This window comes from Hemibagrus wyckioides, linkage group LG27, assembly GCF_019097595.1.
Source record: "Hemibagrus wyckioides isolate EC202008001 linkage group LG27, SWU_Hwy_1.0, whole genome shotgun sequence".
Lineage (NCBI taxonomy): Eukaryota > Metazoa > Chordata > Actinopteri > Siluriformes > Bagridae > Hemibagrus > Hemibagrus wyckioides.
Window position 1 is genome coordinate 4,982,501 of NC_080736.1, and position 22,456 is coordinate 5,004,956.

Here is a 22,456-nt window from a genome sequence, read left to right on the forward strand (position 1 = left end):
CCAGGAGAGAGCAAGACTGAAGGTGAGGGAGGTGATAGAACACTGTGTAACAGCGGGGTGGTGTGAAAAACCATCATGATGTGACTCATAACTTTTCCAGAACAGATTTGTAGTTTATCATATACACCGTCAAAGAAATGGAATAAATAAATATGAATGTCAAATTGAAGGAAAAACCACATGAAGTGTGTTAGTTGAACATTAGACCACCACAAGCTGCTAGAACAGATTCTACTCCAAGTCTCTGGAACTGTCCTGAAGCGATAAAGACATTTTTCCAAAAAATATATCAAGGTTTTTAGAGCATCATTATCTTAATAAAAATCTGGAACAAACCCCCAAACCAGTCACTTCTCCAGAACATGATCAGAATGGTAACCATGAATTTTGACCCAAGATTCATACTGTTATTGTTAAAAAATAAACAACTAAACTTCTTTCTTAAAATCCTTTTCATGGGTTCTTGAATAATTCCTGAAATAGTTGAATTGGAAGATTTCACCTTCCCAAAACAGTTATCTGGATTGTCTCTAGAAATTCATGGAAAAACACCGAACCCTTTGGGTTCGTGATTGAGCTATTCTGTACATTTCCACCAAAGGTCCACCAAATACATCTCTGGACATTTTATAACATACTTCTAGATGGATAGATTTCTGTATAGATCATTAACTACTCATAGAAGTCCAAATCATAACCTAACCCCAATCATAACCTAATCTCTGTATCTGTAACAAAATTAACAAAATAATTATGTAACAAAATAATTGAGGTTTTTAAAGTTTAAAGGAACCAAAGATCGAAGAACCTTATCCAGGATGGAGAACCCATTTTCACAATCAGAAATTTATCAAAAAAAAAAAAAAAAAAAAAAATATATATATATATATATATATATATATATATATATATATATATATATATATATATATATATATATATATATTTGATAATATATATATTTGATATATGTATATATGTATATGTATGTATATATGTATATGTATATATATATATATATATATATATATGTTTGGCTTTCTGGTGGTCCAGTGGCAGGATCCCACTCATTGCCGCGGCCCGGGTTCGATTCGCGGGTAGGGCAGCACCCCAGCAACTTAACTTAACCCCAGGAGTTAACTGTCAGTGCCGGTCCTAAGCCCGGATAATAATGGGAGGGTACCGACAGGAAGGGCATCCGGCGTAAAACCTGTGCCAAATTATGCAGACCCTGCCATTGCGTGGGACAAACGCTAGGATATATATATATATATATATATACACCTACTAGTTGTTCTAATGTAGATGAACCTATTGTGACATTTCACTCTGGAACCTGGTCTCACCCAACTTTCCTCCATTACGCCGTTTGTTCCTGACAACCAATTTTGAGCAAAAGCAAAGCTAACAAGTGTGCAGATGCCCCACCGCGATTTTTAGTGGCGATTAGAGACACACACCCTGACTCGACACGTACTCCTTCTCATACGTGTTTCCCTAAAGAGAACCACCTGCCTCTCTAAGCTTTCAGGGAGGGTTTCACTCGTACCCTACCCACCGATTTGACCTCTGACCTCGCAGGAGTCTGCTTTAAAACACAGTACCTCTGTGTATGTGTGTGTGTGAGGCCGAATTGACCTCTCGGTTCACACATGACAAAAGCTGTTCCTGTGTGAACACACACCAGCTGCAGCTCTCGCTTTAGTGTGTGTTGTGAAGATCTGCAGAGACGGCCAGACCCAATCACTACCAGGAGAATCGTCTCTGCTTTTTTTTTTTTTTTTTTTTTTGATGAGATCTTACAAGATTCCGGCGTTAGCATGTGCAGGAGTTTCATCGTGCATGCCCCTTTGGGCCAGGGCCTGGATCGATCTGGTTTGTAATGCAGTAATGCACTGTGATGTGAGCAGAGCTTTTAGAAAACCCATTTTCATGGGGCCTAGCGCCCCCCCCCCCACACACACACATTTTTCATACCTCAGCAAAGTTCCTGTGCTTAACAACTCGACTTTAAGTACCGACTTCCATTCAAAATACCAAACAACTGGTGTATCTGTTAGCGTCTGATTACTTCTCCAATCTCTTCTCCCATCTCTGATATGTGGTTGCTTTAAAATAAACAATTGGGACATGATTTTTTTGTTTTTTTTTATGTCGGATGGAGGTGCTTTTCTGATTGAATCCCGAGCAGGCGCTGATGCTCTCCGTGCTGAGCGTCCCTTTGAGAGCTGTGTCAGGGAACACGAGGCTGAAATTAAGTTACTATTTATCCCTGCTGAGCAAAGAGAAAGGCCTGCTCTGGGCTTGGCCTCTGAGAGGAATTTAGTATTGATTTTACTCAGCTGCTTTATGATTTCTTCTTTGGTTATTGTTCTCTCTCTCTCTCTCTCTCTCTCTCTCTCTCTCTCTCTTTCTCTCTTTGTGAAGGTGAGAAGAGGGGAAAATGGCCCTTTTCCCCCCTCTCAACACTCCTCCACTCACCCATTAGCTGTGTATAGCAATGCTGGAGAATCAGTCAGAAGTCAAGTCAGGTCCTTGCTGACCTGTATGGTCCTGTGTTCATATTTTTTATGATAAAAAGGATACAGATGAGTTTAGATCTGCATCTGGAGTACAGTAGTATTAGAAATAGAAAATATCAGAAATAGCAGTAATAGCATAGTAACAGTACTGCAGTAGTAGTTATATTAGTCATAATAACATAGTAACAGTTCTGTAGTAGTAGTTATATTAGTCGTAATAACATAGTAACAATCATGTGGTAGTAGTTATATTAGTCGTAATAACATAGTAACAATACTGTAATAGTTATATTAGTCGTAATAACAGTAAGAATCATGTGGTAGTAGTTATATTAGTCGTAATAACATAGTAACAATACTGTAATAGTAGTTATATTAGTCGTAATAACAGTAACAATCATGTGGTAGTAGTTATTAGTCGTAATAACATAGTAACAATACTGTAATAGTAGTTATATTAGTCGTAATAACAGTAACAATCATGTGGTAGTAGTTATTAGTCGTAATAACAGTAACAATACTGTAATAGTAGTTATATTAGTCGTAATAACATAGTAACAATCATGTGGTAGTAGTTATATTAGTCATAATAACATAGTAACAGTTTTGTAGTAGTAGTTATATTAGTCATAATAACAGTAATAATACTGTAATAGTAGTTATATTAGTTGTAATAACAGTAACAATCATGTGGTAGTAGTTATATTAGTCGTAATAACATAGTAACAATACTGTAATAGTAGTTATATTAGTTGTAATAACAGTAACAATCATGTGGTAGTAGTTATATTAGTCGTAATAACATAGTAACAATACTGTAATAGTAGTTATATTAGTCGTAATAACAGTAACAATCATGTGGTAGTAGTTATATTAGTCATAATAACTAACAGTTTTGTAGTAGTAGTTATATTAGTCATAACAGTAATAATACTGTAGTAGTAGTTATATTAGTCGTAATAACTAACAGTTTTGTAGTAGTAGTTATATTAGTCGTAATAACAGTAATAATACTGTAGTAGTTATATTAGTCATAATAACAGTAACAGTTTTGTAGTAGTAGTTATATTAGTCGTAATAACATAGTAACAATACTGTAGTAGTAGTTATATTAGTCATAGTAACAGTTTTGTAGTAGTAGTTATATTAGTCGTAATAACAGTAATACTGTAGTAGTAGTTATATTAGTCATAGTAACAGTTTTGTAGTAGTAGTTATATTAGTCGTAATAACAGTAATACTGTAGTAGTAGTTATATTAGTCATAATAACAGTAATAGTTTTGTAGTAGTAGTTATTCTAGTCATAATAACATAGTAACAGTATTGCGGTAGTAGTTATATTAGTCGTAATAACATAGTAACAATACTGTAGTAGTAGTTATATTAGTCATAGTAACAGTTTTGTAGTAGTAGTTATATTAGTCGTAATAACAGTAATACTGTAGTAGTAGTTATATTAGTCATAATAACATAGTAACAGTACTGCAGTAGTAGTTATATTAGTCGTAATAACATAGTAACAGTACTGCAGTAGTAGTTATATTAGTCGTAATAACATAGTAACAATACTGTAGTAGTAGTTGTATTAGTAGTTATAGCATAGTAACAGTATTGTAGTAGTAGTTATATTAGTCGTAATAACATAGTAACAGTACTGCAGTAGTAGTTATATTAGTCGTAATAACATAGTAACAGTACTGCAGTAGTAGTTATATTAGTCGTAATAACATAGTAACAATACTGTAGTAGTAGTTGTATTAGTAGTTATAGCATAGTAACAGTATTGTAGTAGTAGTTATATTAGTCGTAATAACATAGTAACAGTACTGCAGTAGTAGTTATATTAGTCGTAATAACATAGTAACAATACTGTAGTAGTAGTTGTATTAGTAGTTATAGCATAGTAACAGTATTGTAGTAGTAGTTATATTAGTCGTAATAACATAGTAACAGTATTGTAGTAGTAGTTATATTAGTCGTAATAACATAGTAACAGTACTGCAGTAGTAGTTATATTAGTCGTAATAACATAGTAACAATACTGTAGTAGTAGTTGTATTAGTAGTTATAGCATAGTAACAGTATTGTAGTAGTAGTTATATTAGTCGTAATAACATAGTAACAGTATTGCAGTAGTAGTTATTTTAGTCGTAATAACAGTATTGCAGTAGTAGTTATATTAGTCGTAATAACATAGTAACTACTGCAGTAGTAGTTATATTAGTCGTAATATAGTAACAGTACTGCAGTAGTAGTTATATTAGTCGTAATAACATAGTAACAGTACTGCAGTAGTACTATAGTACTGATAGTACTACTAATAATAATGGCAGTTGTTGTAGTCCTAGGAGTCGTTACCAGTAATAACATAAATGGCCGTTGTAATTGCTATACTTTGATTTTATGCATGATTTTACTATTACTGCTGATATTACTACAACTCTTACTATCACTGCTACTACAGTTCTGTTACTATATTCCTACTGATACCACTACTACTGGTATTACTACTTTCTTTTTTTTTACTATCTATTTTCTGTTATTACTATTACAGTACTGTTACTATGTTATTACGACCAATATAACTACTACTACAGTACTGTTACTATGTTATTACGACCAATATAACTACTACTACAGTACTGTTACTATGTTATTACAACTAATCCTACTCCTACCGTCACTACTACTCCTTTTACTATCATTACTACTACAATACAGTTACTATGCTATTACTTCAACCACTGCTACTATTATTATCGCTATTACTTTTACTACTACTACTGTACTATTACTATATTATTATTGGTAACCATTATTTTAAATGCTACTACTGCCATTATTACTATAGTACTACTAATTTTACTATGCTATTACTGGTACTTCTGCTAATACTACTGTTACTACTACTTACTACAGTACTGTTACTATGTTTTTACTGTTACGAGTACTACTATTACTACTTCTAAGGTACTATTACTATATTACTGCTACTTCTACTACTACTACTACTACTAGTACTATGTTATTACCACTACTACTAGTACTATTACTACTTCTACTACTGCCACTACTGCTATTACTACTATTACAATGTTATTACTGCTTCTACCACTACTGCTACTTCTATTGCCACTATTACTATTAGTATTACTACAGTACTGTTCCTATGTTATTACAACTACTATAGTACTGTTACCGTTATTACAACTACTACAGTACTGTTCCTATGTTATTACAACTACTACAGTACTGTTACCGTTATTACAACTACTACAGTACTGTTCCTATGTTATTACAACTACTACAGTACTGTTACCGTTATTACAACTACTACAGTACTGTTACCGTTATTACAACTACTACAGTACTGTTACTGTTATTACAACTACTACAGTACTGTTCCTATGTTATTACAACTACTACAGTACTGTTACCGTTATTACAACTACTACAGTACTGTTACCGTTATTACAACTACTACAGTACTGTTACTGTTATTACAACTACTACAGTACTGTTACTGTTATTACAACTACTACAGTACTGTTCCTATGTTATTACAACTACTACAGTACTGTTACCGTTATTACAACTACTACAGTACTGTTACCGTTATTACAACTACTACAGTACTGTTACTGTTATTACAACTACTACAGTACTGTTACTGTTATTACAACTACTACAGTACTGTTCCTATGTTATTACAACTACTACAGTACTGTTACTGTTATTACAACTACTACAGTACTGTTCCTATGTTATTACAACTACTACAGTACTGTTACCGTTATTACAACTACTACAGTACTGTTACCGTTATTACAACTACTACAGTACTGTTACTGTTATTACAACTACTACAGTACTGTTACTGTTATTACAACTACTACAGTACTGTTCCTATGTTATTACAACTACTACAGTACTGTTACTGTTATTACAACTACTACAGTACTGTTACCGTTATTACAACTACTACAGTACTGTTACTGTTATTACAACTACTACAGTACTGTTACTGTTATTACAACTACTACAGTACTGTTACTGTTATTACAACTACTACAGTACTGTTACTGTTATTACAACTACTACAGTACTGTTACTGTTATTACAACTACTACAGTACTGTTCCTATGTTATTACAACTACTACAGTACTGTTACTGTTATTACAACTACTACAGTACTGTTACCGTTATTACAACTACTACAGTACTGTTACTGTTATTACAACTACTACAGTACTGTTACTGTTATTACAACTACTACAGTACTGTTACTGTTATTACAACTACTACAGTACTGTTACTGTTATTACAACTACTACAGTACTGTTACTGTTATTACAACTACTACAGTACTGTTCCTATGTTATTACAACTACTACAGTACTGTTACTGTTATTACAACTACTACAGTACTGTTACTGTTATTACAACTACTACAGTACTGTTACTGTTATTACAACTACTACAGTACTGTTACTGTTATTACAACTACTACAGTACTGTTACCGTTATTACAACTACTACAGTACTGTTACTGTTATTACAACTACTACAGTACTGTTACTGTTATTACAACTACTACAGTACTGTTACTGTTATTACAACTACTACAGTACTGTTACTGTTATTACAACTACTACAGTACTGTTCCTATGTTATTACAACTACTACAGTACTGTTACTGTTATTACAACTACTACAGTACTGTTACTGTTATTACAACTACTACAGTACTGTTACTGTTATTACAACTACTACAGTACTGTTACTGTTATTACAACTACTACAGTACTGTTCCTATGTTATTACAACTACTACAGTACTGTTACTGTTATTACAACTACTACAGTACTGTTACCGTTATTACAACTACTACAGTACTGTTACTGTTATTACAACTACTACAGTACTGTTCCTATGTTATTACTGCTACTAATACTACTATTACTCTTTCTACTACTGCCACTACTGCTATTACTACTTCTACTTCCACTATTACTATTAGTATTGCTAAATTACTACTATTACTATGTTATTACAACTACTACAGTACTGTTACTGCTGCCACTACTAATACTACTATTACTACTTCTACTACTGCCACTACTGCTATTACTACTTTGAAAGTACTATTACTGTTATTACTGCTACTAGTACTATTACTTGTTCTACTATTGCCACTACTCATGTTACTACTTCTAAAGTACTATTACTATGTTATTACTACTACTACTATTACTATTTCTACTACTACTACTTCTACTTCCACTATTACTATTAGTATTACTAAATTACTGCAGTACTGTTACTATTTTATTACTACTATTATTACTACTTCTTCTACTTCTGTTACCACTTATAAAGTATTATTATTATTACTACCACTACTACTACTACTACTAATACTAATACTACTACTTCTATTGCCACTATTAGTAGTATTACTACATAACTGTTACTATATTACAACTATTATAGTACTTTTACTGTTATTACTACTACTACGATTTCAACTACTACTACTTCTACTGCCACTATTAGTATTACTAAATTACTGCAGTACTGTTACTATGTTATTACTACTACTACTATTACTACTTCTACTACTAGTACCACTTCTAAAGTATTATTATTATGTTATTACTACTACTACTACTACTACTACTACTTCTACTGCCACTATTACTATTAGTATTACTACATAATGGTTACAATGATATTACAACCATTACAGTACTGTTACTGTTATTACTACTACTACTATTTCTACTACTACTACTGCTACTACTACTACTACTTCTATTGTCACTATTAATAGTAGTATTACTCCATAATGGTTACTATATTACAACTATTACAGTACTGTTAGTGTTATTACTACTACTACTGCCACTATTACTGTTAGTATTACTACATAACGGTTACTATATTACAACCATTACAGTACTGTTACTATGTTATTACTACTAATACTATTTCTACTACTACTACTACTTGTATTGTCACTATTAATAGTAGTATTACTCCATAATGGTTACTATGATATTACAACTATTACAGTACTGTTAGTGTTATTACTACTACTACTGCCACTATTACTATTAGTATTACTACTTGTTCTACTATTGCCACTACTGCTATTACTACTTCAAAAGTATTATTACTATGTTATTACTACTACTACCGCTACTGCCACTATTACTATTAGTATTACTACATTACTGTTGCTATGTTATTACTACTCTCTTACTGTTATTACTACTGCTACAGTATAGTTACTTTTTACCTACTGCTACCTCGACTCTACTGTGTGGATTTGTTCATTGAGCCACAAGAGAATGTTAATGTTGTTGGGTGAGGAGGTCTGGGGTGTGGTCAGTGTTCCAGTTCATCCCTAAGGTGTTTAGTGGAGTTGAGTCAGAGTGCTGGACACTTCAGTCTTAACGCAGCATGGAGCCGTGTGCTTTGTGCACAGGTGCATCATCATGCTGGAAGGGAAATTGTAAGACTACATCATGCAAAGACATTTACTGGTGTGTGTGCGTCCAGCTTTGTAGGAACAGTTTGGGGAAGAAGCACACGCGGGCGCGATGGTCAGGTGTTTTATTACACTATTACGATGACTGATGTCATCCAGCAGGTTTTTGGTTTTGAATTGAATTTGGTTTCCTTTCATTGCATCACTGAGTTTAATGCTTTCTACGCCGAATGTGTATGTGTGTTTTGACAGCAGTAAAGCCGGCTGAGGAAAAAGAAGGACAGACATCAAATGAAGGAGACAAAGGGGACGAAGAAGGAGGGAGCCGAGAAGAAGAGGAGGAAGCAGGGGACGAGGGGACGAGTAAAGAGGAAGGAGCCAAAGAGAAGGTGTGCTGGCGTGTGGGGTTGAAGGTGGCCTGGGACATCCACACGCCAGGGTTAGCTCTGCCACTGCAATCCGGAGACTGCTATTACATGACAGGTACACACACACACACACACACATACATCTTTTGAGTTTAATACATAACATGCATTTGTAGAAAGAGAGAGAGAGAGAGAGAGAAGGGTAAGAGAGATACACACACAAAAGAAGAGAGAAAGAGTGTGTGTGATAGTGAAAGAGACACAGAAAGAGAAAGATTGTGTGTGAAAGATGTGTGTCTCATTGAAGTGAGAGAAAGAGAGAGAGAGTGTGAGGGAGCAACAAAGAGAGAGAGTGGTAGACAAAGACTGAGAGAGAGAGAGATTATAAGGGAGAGAGTGTGTGTTTGTGAAAGAGAGAAAGAGAGAGACAAGAAGAGAGAAAGTTTGTGTGTAAGGTAGAGAGAGAAGAGAGTGTGTGTGTGTTTGTGTGTAAGGGAGAGAGAGAGAGACACAGAGAGAGAGAGAGAGAGAGAGAGAGAGAGCCCTGATGGTTCCAGCAGATGCCCTCACTTTAAACTCATGCTGTACACTCAGCCACACACACACACACACACACCCCCCACACACACACTTTATAGTCCTCGGAGGTACCTGATGACCTCAATAAGGACACTTTTTATGTCTGTCATTTGCTGTGTACGAGCATGACTAATCACAGTTGGCTAATATTTTTTTCTTCTCTCTTTTGTACACCCACTCTCTCTCTCTCTCTCTCTCTGTCTCACACACACACACAGACACACACAGACACACACACACACATTTTATTGTCTCTCCTTAGACATGGTCATGTCTTTAGAACCTGGAGTCTTCTTTTTCCTTTTACAGTGACTCTGGGAAGAAAGACGGAGACTAAATGATGACCTGATTTCTGATTTATGAGTTTGTTAACCTGTCTCATGGACAAACGACGTGGACGTGAACCGCTACGGGGTCCCAGGGTTGGGGTGGGGTGGGGGGTCTAGAGGGGTTATTAATTACACTGACCGCTACGATTTCAAAATGGCGTCTTAACACGGAGATTTTCGAACACGACCTCGCTCTAGATGATGTAGAAAAAAAACAAAACAAATCCATTCCTCTGATCCCGGAGTCGAGATTTACGGCTGTCAAGGAAGCACAAGACGGTGCTGACGTTTTTTTGTCTTTAATTTCCCGAAACAGTATTTTGTCGCAGCCCGGCTCCTCGGTCGGCTAATGCCCGAGCTGCTGAGTGCAAATTGAATCACTTGTATTTGCACCAAATGGAATTTAGAGGCTGGTTAAAGAAGGAACAATGCGGTGGGGTGAGCAGCGAGCCTCAGCCTGTAATAAGATTTCCAGTTTGGAATGCTCCTGGGAGTGGACAGACGCTTTGACCCAATAGATTTAAAAGCCTGCTTCCTCGCACAGACAGGAGGCAAGCCTGATGACAAGAGAATAATGATAGATATTTATTACGGGAATTTGTTTCGCCTCATGATTCATTCAAAGCGCGTGAGAGGGCCCGGGTCGAGAGTGATCCCACATTATTGGATATAAAGCGTCCTTAAAAGGATGTAATACTAGAGGGAGGAATAAGCGGCCAGGAAGGAAAAACACACGCTCTGTTTTTTTTTTGCTTTTCTTTTTTTCCCATACTTCCATAGTGCTCACCCAAGCATGCAGAGGGAATCTTTTTATCACTTTATGAGCCATATTTTACTTTCTGATGTTTGCCACTCAGGCTTTTTCTTCTTTTATTCAATTAAAGATGTGTTTTTGAGCTTTAATGGTTAATATTGTTGAGTTAAAAAAAACCCTGAGAGTACCAATACCTGTGTTTGTGTGTGTGTTTGTGTGTGTGTGTGTTTGTGTGTGTGTGTAGATGATCTGAACAGGACACACCAGCATTGCGTACTGGCGGGAGACACGGCCAGATTCAGCTCCACACACAGAGTCGCACAGGTCAGACACACCTGAACAAATACCTGCCTGTCCTTAGTTAGGATTTAACCGAAAGAACACTTTTATAACACCATAGCCGTCACCATAGATAAAATATAGTAAGGGTTTTTATAAGGGTAGTGTCACACAACAGTCTGGGCCGGAACACCAGAGGGAGCCCTCACCCGAATATTAACTATCTCTGGCCACTTCCGGTACTGAGGCTTATTTAAGCAGCGCGCCACCTCAGCCTCATTGCGAAGCATTGTTTCCGTTTGTGTCACTTGCCAAGCCTTTATTCTGTTATTGTCTAGTTACCTCGTGTATGACCTTGCCAGTTTATCTCTTGACTTCGAGTTTTGGATTTGTGTTTTGGATTAGTTTTCTGAGCGATAGCTTTCTGGTATTTGACCCTTTGCTTACGTTATCTTGACCACGATTTCTGCCTACCGTCCTTTACTATATCTGCACATGGACTCTAACACTCCTCGGCCTGACGAGGCGTTACAGGTAGTTTATATAGTTTTATTGTATATTATTATTGTATAATTTTTAACATACAATATGAGCAGTTAAACAGACAGACAGACCGACAGACAGAGTCATAGACAGGTGCATAGACATACAGATAGTTAAATAAATGCATTTGCATTTATTTTAAATATTATGAGCAAGAATTTTGTTGTTTGTTTGTTTATTTATTTATTTTATTTTTCACTATTGTTGCAATTTTTTAATTTTTTATTATTCTCACTTATTTATTTATTCATTCAATTTTTACATTTTAATTTTTTTAATGTCCAACTGGAATCATGGTGAGTAATATTTTGTATGCATTGTATTTATTTATTTATTTTATTTATTTGTTTGTTTATTTAATTATTTACATAATATTTGCATGAAAAAAAATTATGTCCAACTGGAATCATGATGAGTAATATTTTGTATGTATTTTTAAAATTTATTTATATATATATATATATATATATATATATATATATATATATATATATATATATATATATATATATATATATGCAAGTAGCCTCATATTAAGTCAAAAGCAACAACAGAGGTTCTGGAGAAAAATAAAATTGGTTTGCGTTTTTAAATATTCCCCTTCTGAGATACTTTCATTCATTTTGCTTCATATGTTTTGGAAAGAAAACATTCTTACTGAAAAGTTTTTTTTTCCCAATATTTTTTCCCATTTTCTTAAAGGGTGCCAATACTTCTGATGTTGACTGATTTGCCCTGACACTAATACGCAAGCTGGCTCAATGTATTTTTTTTAGCCTGGCAACAGCTCACAAAACCCATCCATGGACACTCTGTATGACGGCCCTAACGTTAATGAAACATGAGTCTGAAAGGAAAATCTTGAAACCGAAAGCTGTAGAAAACGTCTGTGATTCATTTTAATGCTAATCCTGTAGCTTTATTCCAAAGCGATTAGACAGACGCATAAACGGAAGGGGTGACGGATCGATGTTTGTTAAAAATTTCTTCTCCATGCAGTGCATAACAGGAACCTTGGAGTACATCCAGAAACGCTGCTCTGAAGCTCTGGAGAACTTACATACAGATCCCGAGACTGGTGCGAAGAGTCTGCGCTCGCTTCTCCTCTCCACCCTCCAGCACATAGAGGACATCCATAATGAGGTGTGTGTGTGTGTGTGTGTGTGTGTGTTAAATACACCCCTTTATAATTCAGTCTACTACACAAGACCGATCTTATACGAGTTCTTATTGTTCTCAGAGGCACAACTTAATCTTCATAGCTTTAAACTTTACGTCTTTCTGCACTGTTTATTTATTTATTTATTTTGAGACATTTTTTGTGACACGTCGCTGTACTCATGCATGCGTTCACTTCCTGTTGAAGAAGAAAGAAAATTTAATTAAATATAAATACGTATTAATATTGAATTCAGTGAATAAGGATTAAATTACAGATATATGGATATACATCCTTATTATTCATTATAACTTTTATAACAATTTACTTTCAAATTATAGACATTTATAGTGTTTTTTTTACTTTATTTTATTTTATTTTTTTTAACAAATTGTGTCTTATAAATTGCTAAACTTTATTAGAATTTTACATTTATAGAATTTTACATTTATTTATTAAGGTGTTTTTTTATTTTTTAAATTTTTAATTATTTTTTTTATTTTTGAAACAAATTGTGTTGTATGACTTGCTAGAAATTTATTTTAATTATAGAATTAAGGCATTTTTAATTTTTTTTAGTTATTTTTTTTACAGATTATGTCATATGATTTGCTAGATTTTTATTTTAGCTACAGAATCTTATTAATAAAGGTGTTTTTTTTATTGTTTTTATTTTTTACTGTTTTTATTTTTTAACAAATTGTCATATGAATTGCTAGAAATTAATTTTTATTTTTTTATTTTAATATTTTATTTTATTTTATTTTATTTTATTTTATTTTATTTTATTTTATTTTATTTTATGTTATATCTTAAGTAATTAATTTAACATAAAAATAATTTAGGGCATTTTGTAGCTTAGTGGTTAAGATGTTGGACTACTGATCAGAAGGTTGTGAGCTCAAATCCTAGATCCACCAAGCTGCCACTGCTGGGCCCCTGAGCAAGGCCCTTAACCCTGAATTACTCAGTTGTATAAAATGAGATAAAAATGTGTGACAAATCCTGTAAATGTAAATTTGCTTCATAATTTAAAACCCTTCATAACCCCAGACGGACATTATGAATTTTCCGACTCCAAACCTCGACCATTCTGCATTTATTTCCTTTATTTAAATTCCAGATATATCTCTATAGGTCTCCTGTAACAGTCCAACATTTTTATTGTATCAGAAACATTTATAGGTGTTATGTAAATGATGAAAATCTAAAGCAATATTACTTCATGCTTACCGGTGTTGTGTGACCCCTAGTTTGGGAGCATGGGCATTAAGGTGTCCAGTGGAGTAAGATTTTGATTAAAGGTGTCTGAAGAGATGGAGGTTATGGTTCTAGATTGTCTTTATTCTTTCTAGATCTTTCCATACATTTTTCTATAAATATTTCTAGAATTTCAGGAGAATGCTAGCCAACATTTAATACTGTAATTTGTTAATAATAGGGTTAGGGACTGGGCTTGGTTTTGGTCAGAGTTAAAGGTGGGGTTAGTTTTTAAATCAGGGTTAGAGTAAGGGTTAGGGTAGCTTTTAGGGGCGGGGCTTAGTTTAAAAAAAATTGAAAGCCAGAATATGGCTCTTGATGACCGTCACACCTTGACCCCTGGAATGACTGAACGGTTGTGTAAAGTTTGTACATATACATTATCACAACCCAGTTACAGCCTTGGGTTCTACTCTTCTTCTTTTACTTCTTCTTTCTTTTCTGGACCCAGCATGCCCACTGGACTCTCCTGATCGATCGGGTCTGTTTGTTCGAAGCTGCCCATGATGATTATAGTAGAATGATGAATTGATGTCTTAAGTTATTTATCATCACAGGCCGGTTTTCCAGTCGAGCCGAGCGGTGTAGTTCAGCATGTACGACCGTGTCAGGAACAATAACACCACAGCGCCAGAGATCTGATTGGCTCCTTCCAGGGTTTCCATTTAAAAATAAAAAACAAGGTTAGAGCTTAGAAATGTTGTTGAAGTGGGTTGGATTTTGTGTCGATGTTGATTTGGTGTCGATTTCTGGTAAAGATGGCGGTGTAGGGTCACCTACGTAAGGATTGCAAAGCACAGAACTTAGATCGGTTCAGTGTGTGTAATAGTGTGTGTGTTTTTAAGCCTGATATTGTGTTGGTGTAATGTAGTGCGTACATGTGTAGGTTTGAATACTGCATATATAAAGTATGTGAGTAGTAGTGTCTTGCAAAAGTATTTGGATTTTTCCCACTTATTGTAATGTGACAACCGGGATTATTTCTCATGAATCTGAACAAAATAGTCCATAACACTGAAACAGGAGAGAAACTCTATATAGTTTACAAATACAGCGTGTCGAATTTGGGATCTCATAAGTATTCACCCCCGTGTTTCTGTGAAACTCTTCAATTAGTACCAGCTACCATCAGAAGTCACGTATTCAGTTGACCCGTATATAATTAAAGTGCCTTATGATCTCTCTATAAATGCGTCTGCTCCTGGAAGACCTCAGAATTGTCTAGAGAACATACCAAATGTCATCATGTTGACCGAAGAGCTATCGAAACAAATCCGGGACGAAATTCTGGAAAAGTATCAGTCAGAGGTTGTTATAAATCTTTAAACATCCCATTAAATCTGTTATTGACAAGTGGAAAGAATGTGGCACAACTGCAATGCTGGCTAGAGGAAGCCATGTGTCAAAAATGAGTGACGGAGGGAAAAGAGGGGATTAATCAGAGAAGCAAGCATTTGGAAGTGGAGAAGCTGGTCACAGGAGAAATTCGCAATCTGGACACCATAGAGATCTGGGATCTATGGAAGAGCCGTGAACTGTATAAAATCCCGCTGGAAGTTTGTCGAATGGTGCGTTGGAGATCCGAGAAATACAGTGGAACCTCGGCATATGAATGCCCTCTGTTACAAATTTTCACCTTAAGAATTCACCTGCATTGGCATATGAAGCATTTTTGGCATATGAACAAACCGATTCGAACGCTAGCTAAGTTGCACGTACGTCCAGGAGCCGTTCAGAACTTCTTAGCGTCAGTGGAAAGCCAAGTGAAGCCAGTTTACGAATTGTTTTTCAGTCAGTGAAAGCTGTTTGGAAAGGGTCAACCTCACGATACCAACGTTGCCTTCGGCATTCGTTCAATAGCTTCCGGGCGTTTTATTGGTGACAGATATTGTAGAGTGGGTGGTCTGTTCTATTTTTAGCAAAAGCTTGGTGGCACGACTTCCTGTGAGGACATGGAATGCTTGGCTTGGGTCAGTTCTTTGTAAGCAGCCAACATACGCTTCATATTGGTCATACTGGTTATATTTATGGGTGGATTATCAGCATTTACTTCATTTCTTATGGGACGAATCGTTTCGCAACACAAATTTTCACCTTAAGAACGAATTAGATTCGTATGCCGGGGTTCCACTGTATCATCACCTAGAAGAAGCACGGTGGTGGAAGCATGATGTTGAGTATTGCTTTCATATCTATTTTACATGCATATATCTGGCTGCGTGCCAAAAAAAATGTCTGATACAGCCTGGCTTAAATGCTTTGCAAATACTGATAAGATAATTTGCATTCGCTAAGCTTGCTTCTACACACCACTCTCAATTGAAGAAAAAAAAAAAATGAAATAAAGAATGGTGTTGAAAGAGAAAGAGAGAAGAGAGAGACGAGAGATCCATCATCTGCAATCTGTTCCTTTTTCACTCTCTACCTGCGCGAGTGGCATTTACTCTCAGTATCTCTACGCGCCAGACGGCTCGGCTCGGCTCGAAATGCCAGCCGCTCGCTTTCTCTCTTTTTGTGCCCGCTGCGAGGACGCTCCGCTGGAAACCGGCTTCCACGTTGGCTCAAAGCTGCCTGCTCAGTCTGTGTTCTCTCTGTAAAGGACAGGAGGACAATCAGAGCTGGGAGGGAGGGACAGACACGGGGACGACAGCTAGCATTTGTAGCCTCCGGCTTCTGTAGGGCGCCTCCGGTAGAGCTAGCGGAGGTTCGAACTCTTTCAAAAGCGTAGCATTTCTTTGAAGAGGAGCCGGATCGAGGCGACCGAATACTGTAAAGCGCTTGTAATCTGCGTGTATGAGGAGAGCGTCCGTTTCCGAAGCACTGTGATCTTCGCTTATCCAGATTCAATGCAGAGATCAGGGGAAAGTTTATGGATGCCGATCGATAAGCTGCATTCGTGTTCGGGGTTTTTCAAATTCCAAACAAAAGTTTGATATCTTAAAAAATATAGAAAGAAGAATTTAAAGAAGAATGTCTAAAAAACTTTCTTGCTGTGAAACTGAGATTAGGTTTAGTGTGTGTGTGTGTGTGTGTGTGTGTGTGTGTGTGAGAGATCCCAGACGGTGAAACATAAAAAGCATAGAATCACTGAAAGATATTTGCGTGCATGTGCGTAAATTACGCGCGAGGACGTAGCAAAAGGTGCTAATCTGTACGTCTGAAAACAAAGCAGCATTTCAGTAGAATAAAAGCTGCCATGTTGCCAGGTCTTTGTTCCTGGGTTTAAACTCCATTGTAGCTTGTCGGGCTGTGTGTGTTCTTGACATTCCACTGATAGAGCCTGGAAATGCGTGTGTGTGTGTGTGTGTGTGTGTGTGTGTGTGAGTGTTTTATTTCAGAGCTTTAGCTTTGTTGAGTGTTAGCAGGAGGCCACGTTTAAGATGCTCACATTTACATATGAGGCAGTGTAAGACACACATACTTAGACACACACACGCTTAGCAGGATTAAAAACATCTCTTCAAATGAGAGAAAATGAAAGAAACCTCCCAGAGGAAAGGTGACGAGGCTCTGTGGATCCCCAAAGGGAGAACGATGAGGGAGGAGATGGAGAGAGAGAGAGAGAGAGAGAGAGAGAGAGAGAGTGTTGCTGGAGGGAGAGTATGTCTGAGGTGTGTGTGTGTGTGTGTGTGTGTGTGTGTGTGTGTGCATGTCTGATAAACTGTTACTTTTCTCACAGGTGACACAAGGTAGAGGGGAAAAAAAAACCAAGATACCCGGCGACGAAGACAACAGAAAATGCAGATGTTCCACATCTGTGACAGTTTTGATTAGGGCTAAAGGAACCATGCTAAAGTAGCTGCAAAACAAGAAAACAAAACAAAACAAAAACACATGCGAGTGTCCATGTACATTCAAGTTAAAAAGGAAATCTAGAACTCTGAAGGGTTCTCCGGTTTGCTCTTTTAGAGGAAGCGCTTAATGGTGTACTGTAGAACCTAATTACAGTTCAAAGAGGAAGTGATGAAAGAGTGTTTTAAATTGTGTACTTAAAGTTTAAAGGTTTTAAAAGGGACCTTTTTCATAATCCTGACCACAAAACGAACCCCGCCCCTAATGCTGACCATAAAACAAACCTTGCTCTACCTGTAAACCTGAGCAAAAACAAACCCCATCCATACCCCTGACCAAAAACTAACCACATCCCTACCCTGACCAAACACTAACCTCGCTCCTAACCCTGATTTAAAATATAACTCCACCTTCTAACCCTGGTCTAAAAATGAACCCTGCTTCATGTGAAGTGAAACTAACCTAGTTTCACCCTTTTCACCCATTCGAGGTGAAACTAACCTAGGCTTTAACCCTGATCTAAAAACTAACCCCACCTTTAACCCTGATCTAAAAACTAACCTAGGCTTTAACCCTGATCTAAAAACTAACCTAGGCTTTATCCCCGATCTAAAAACTAACCTAGGCTTTAACCCTGATCTAAAAACTAACCTAGGCTTTATCCCCGATCTAAAAACTAACCTAGGCTTTAACCCTGATCTAAAAACTAACCTAGGCTTTAACCCTGATCTAAAAACTAACCTAGGCTTTAACCCTGATCTAAAAACTAACCTAGGCTTTATCCCCGATCTAAAAACTAACCTAGGCTTTAACCCTGATCTAAAAACTAACCTAGGCTTTAACCCTGATCTAAAAACTAACCTAGGCTTTAACCCTGATCTAAAAACTAACCTAGGCTTTATCCCCGATCTAAAAACTAACCTAGGCTTTAACTCCGATCTAAAAACTAACCTAGGCTTTAACTCCGATCTAAAAACTAACCCTGCCTCTAACCCTGATCTAAAGACGAACTCTGCTTCTAACCCCAATCTAAAAACTAACCCCCCCGACCCTGATCTGAAAACTAACCTAGCCTTTAACCCCGATCTAAAAACTAACCCCACCCCTAAACCTAATCTAAAAACTAACCTAGCCTTTAACCCCGATCTAAAAGCTAACTCCACCTTTAATCCTAACACTGATCTAAAAACTAACCTAGCCTTTAACCCCGATCTAAAAACTAACCCCACCCCTAAACCTAATCTAAAAACTAACCTAGCCTTTAACCCCGATCTAAAAACTAACCTAGCCTTTAACCCCGATCTAAAAACTAACCTAGCCTTTAACCCCGATCTAAAAACTAACCTAGCCTTTAACCCCGATCTAAAAACTAACCTAGCCTTTAACCCCGATCTAAAAACTAACCTAGCCTTTAACCCCGATCTAAAAACTAACCTAGCCTTTAACCCCGATCTAAAAACTAACCCCACCTTTAACCCCGATATAAAAACTAACCTAGCCTTTAACCCCGATCTAAAAGCTAACCCCACCTTTAACCCCGATATAAAAACTAACCCTGCCTCTAACCCCAATATAAAAACTAACCCCATCTTTAGCCCCAATTTAAAAACTAACCCTGCCTCTAACCCCAATCTAGAAACTATCCCTACCTGAACCCTAACTAAAAACAAGCCCCGCCCCTAAAAATTAACCCTGCCCATAACCCTGATCTAAAACACTAACTCGCCTTTAACCCTGACCAAAACCAAGCCCCGCCCCTAACTCTGACCTAAAACAAGCTCCGCCCTTAACTCCTGACCTAAAAACATGCTCTGCCCTTAACCTAGGCCAAAAAAAGAAGCCCCACCCCTAACCCTGACTGAAACAAAGCCAACCCTCTTCTGTCTTTACTGCTATAACTTTTTCAATCTGTAGAATTTTGTGAATTGGAAAATGTTAGATTTTTGCCGAATCTAACAACATTTTCCTTTAGAGGTTTAAACCAAGACTTAAACATTGAACATTAAACACTTGATATTAATTAAGTCACTTTAATCAGATATTTGATAACGGATACAGACAAAGACCATATTGTGGTTACTGAGGGGATAAAAAGTAAACTTTTTAACTGAATTGCATAAGCAGTTTTAATTTATTTGTTTGTAGACATGTGTGTGTGTGTGTGTATATATATAAACATATTGTGTGCATTTTGTCAGGTGGAGTTTGAATGGCTGAGGCAGTATTGGTTCCAGGGCCGGCGTTACGCTCGCTTCTGCAGCTGGTGGAGTAAACCCATGGAGCGTCTGGAGACTGACTGGAAGCAGATGGAGAGGATGGTAAGAGCACAGATAGAGATGCTACACACTGATCAACACCATATCACACTTTAGGAACTTGCTGGATACACGTTTGTGCCTCTGACATGAATGCCACAATTTGGGAATTTCTCAGTTCCAGAAACATCCACTGTTGTGACACCATCACATTTAGTTAACCCTTAATCTGTTTACAGTCTACAGGTTCAGTCAGTCCCTCACCTCAATAGGATTGCTGGAATGTTCTTTTTTAGACACATTACTATATAGAGGTTTTATCACTAGATCTTCTTCTTCAACCTACTGTAAGGTGCTTTCTATTAAACTTGTGTGAGTGTGGGATAGAAAATACTGACTGATTGGTTCTTGTTCTTTTTTTCTAGTTTGTGAGACATATACGCAAGAGACAACTTTACAAAATGAAAAATAGAAAATTTTAATTTCATTGTCTGTACTGCTTATCCGATCTATCCTCGGGTCACAGGGAACCTGTGCCTATCTCAGGTGTCAGGGCAGGATACGCCCTGGACCCATCGCAGGGCACACACACACACACACAATCACACACTACGGGCAATTTAGAGACTCCAATCAGCCTGTTAGCATGTCTTTGGACTGTGGGAGGAAATTCACCAAGCACGGGGAGAACATGCAAACTCCACACACACAGTGAGAGGGAACTCGAACCCAGGACGCTGGAGGTGTGAGGCGAACATGCTAACCACTAAGCCACCATGCTGCCTAAAATAGAAAATGTATTATTTTAATTATTTATGAATTAGGAGATGATAAGCAAATGTATTGGTGCAGGAATTTGCCTAGTTGTACAATATGGCTTCCGACATAGTATTCCTCATTTTATTTTTATTTGGATGTTTAAAACTGACCTTGAATAAATTCTGTAATTTAGAAATTTTGATACGTAAATTTAAGTGACTTGTAGAGCTTGATAAAGGCAGAATTTTCTTGTTTACATATGTCATATTTTTTGTGTTTTATGTCTTAAGTCTGAATCCTGACCTGCACTATTATGGTAGTAAAAATCCTTTCCTCCTGCACATAACTCGACCCTGAAGACGTGATGATTCCCACCTCCGTAGGTCCGAATTGTGCCGGTTACACCGAACGGACCCGGTTAGCGTCCGTGATTCAACATTCAAGTCAATTCAAACCATCTAAAACGCTACTGTTGTGCTCGGCACGCGTTTTACGGCGTTGCGCTTGAGGAACAAATCGCTACAGACGGTTAATATTAGCGGAAACTGGCTTTAACTTGGCCGGGTATGGCTTTGAGTTGGAAAGTGAGTGGGAACAAACTGCAGCTCTGTGATTGCGATTCAGTTGAAGAGGGTGATGAGTCAGCCGGTGCTGTGATGTTGACACACTTACCGAAAAGCTCCAGTCTTTATAACTGTACTGCACCCTACACTATTGGGTTTGCTTCTCTTACAGAGAATTTAACAGCGAGATTTCTCAGCTGCTGTCCGGGATGTGAGAAGAATAATAATGATAATATAAATAATAGTAATAATTTTATAAGTAGAGAGGAAAGCTCAGCTGGTTGCATATGGAATAGTGATGGAGTATCGTGCTTTAAGTCTGATCCATATGTGCTGTTCAGGAAATAACACCATGTGGACAGGAAACTCCAACATCTGAGGCCTTATTTAGCTTTCTGTAGTCAAGGTTTGAAGTGTGTGTGTGTGTTGCTATCGTGTCGTCCTGCTTTCGCACTCTGCTTTTGTACTTCACACTTTCACACTTCAATATGGATCATAAATACCACTCTATACCAGCCGTTAATCTGATTAAGTAGCGCCGCAGTTCAAACGACAACACTGTATTGTGTTACTTTAATTGACACAATCAAGCCGATTCGACATCCTGAATTATAAACCCTCAATTAGTTGTCGTGTCATTTGTCATTTTCCTGCGCCGTAATTCAGTGCACCGGTTTGGAATATTGCTCCATCAGACGAATTCTCTCATTGGTAATGAGTTATATTAATAGCAAAAATATTAAAGCTTGTAATGCTATAGCATGGAAGTAGTTATTTAAAAAACAAACAAACACACGAG

The 22,456-nt window shown here is 36.8% G+C and overlaps 1 protein-coding gene across 7 annotated transcripts in view; it reads left to right on the top strand.

Annotated features, from left to right (window-relative positions):
- Window positions 1–22,456, top strand: part of fto (FTO alpha-ketoglutarate dependent dioxygenase) — a 175,232-nt gene that overhangs the window by 33,745 nt on the left and 119,031 nt on the right. For 5 of the 7 annotated variants that reach the window (XR_009203813.1, XM_058381914.1, XM_058381919.1 and 2 more), the window contains 5 exons: window positions 1–22; window positions 9,270–9,500; window positions 11,292–11,371; window positions 12,869–13,012; window positions 20,279–20,398. The exon at window positions 1–22 is cut by the window's left edge and continues 717 nt beyond it. Coding sequence is in view for 6 of the 7 variants with exons in the window: in XM_058381914.1 (XP_058237897.1) it covers window positions 1–22; window positions 9,270–9,500; window positions 11,292–11,371; window positions 12,869–13,012; window positions 20,279–20,398 (597 nt within the window). In the remaining variant the exon portion in view is untranslated. Of the gene's footprint in view, window positions 23–9,269; window positions 9,501–11,291; window positions 11,372–12,868; window positions 13,013–20,278; window positions 20,399–20,760; window positions 22,454–22,456 lie in introns of those variants that run through there. The other 2 variants (XM_058381918.1, XM_058381915.1) reach the window with 2 other exon arrangements.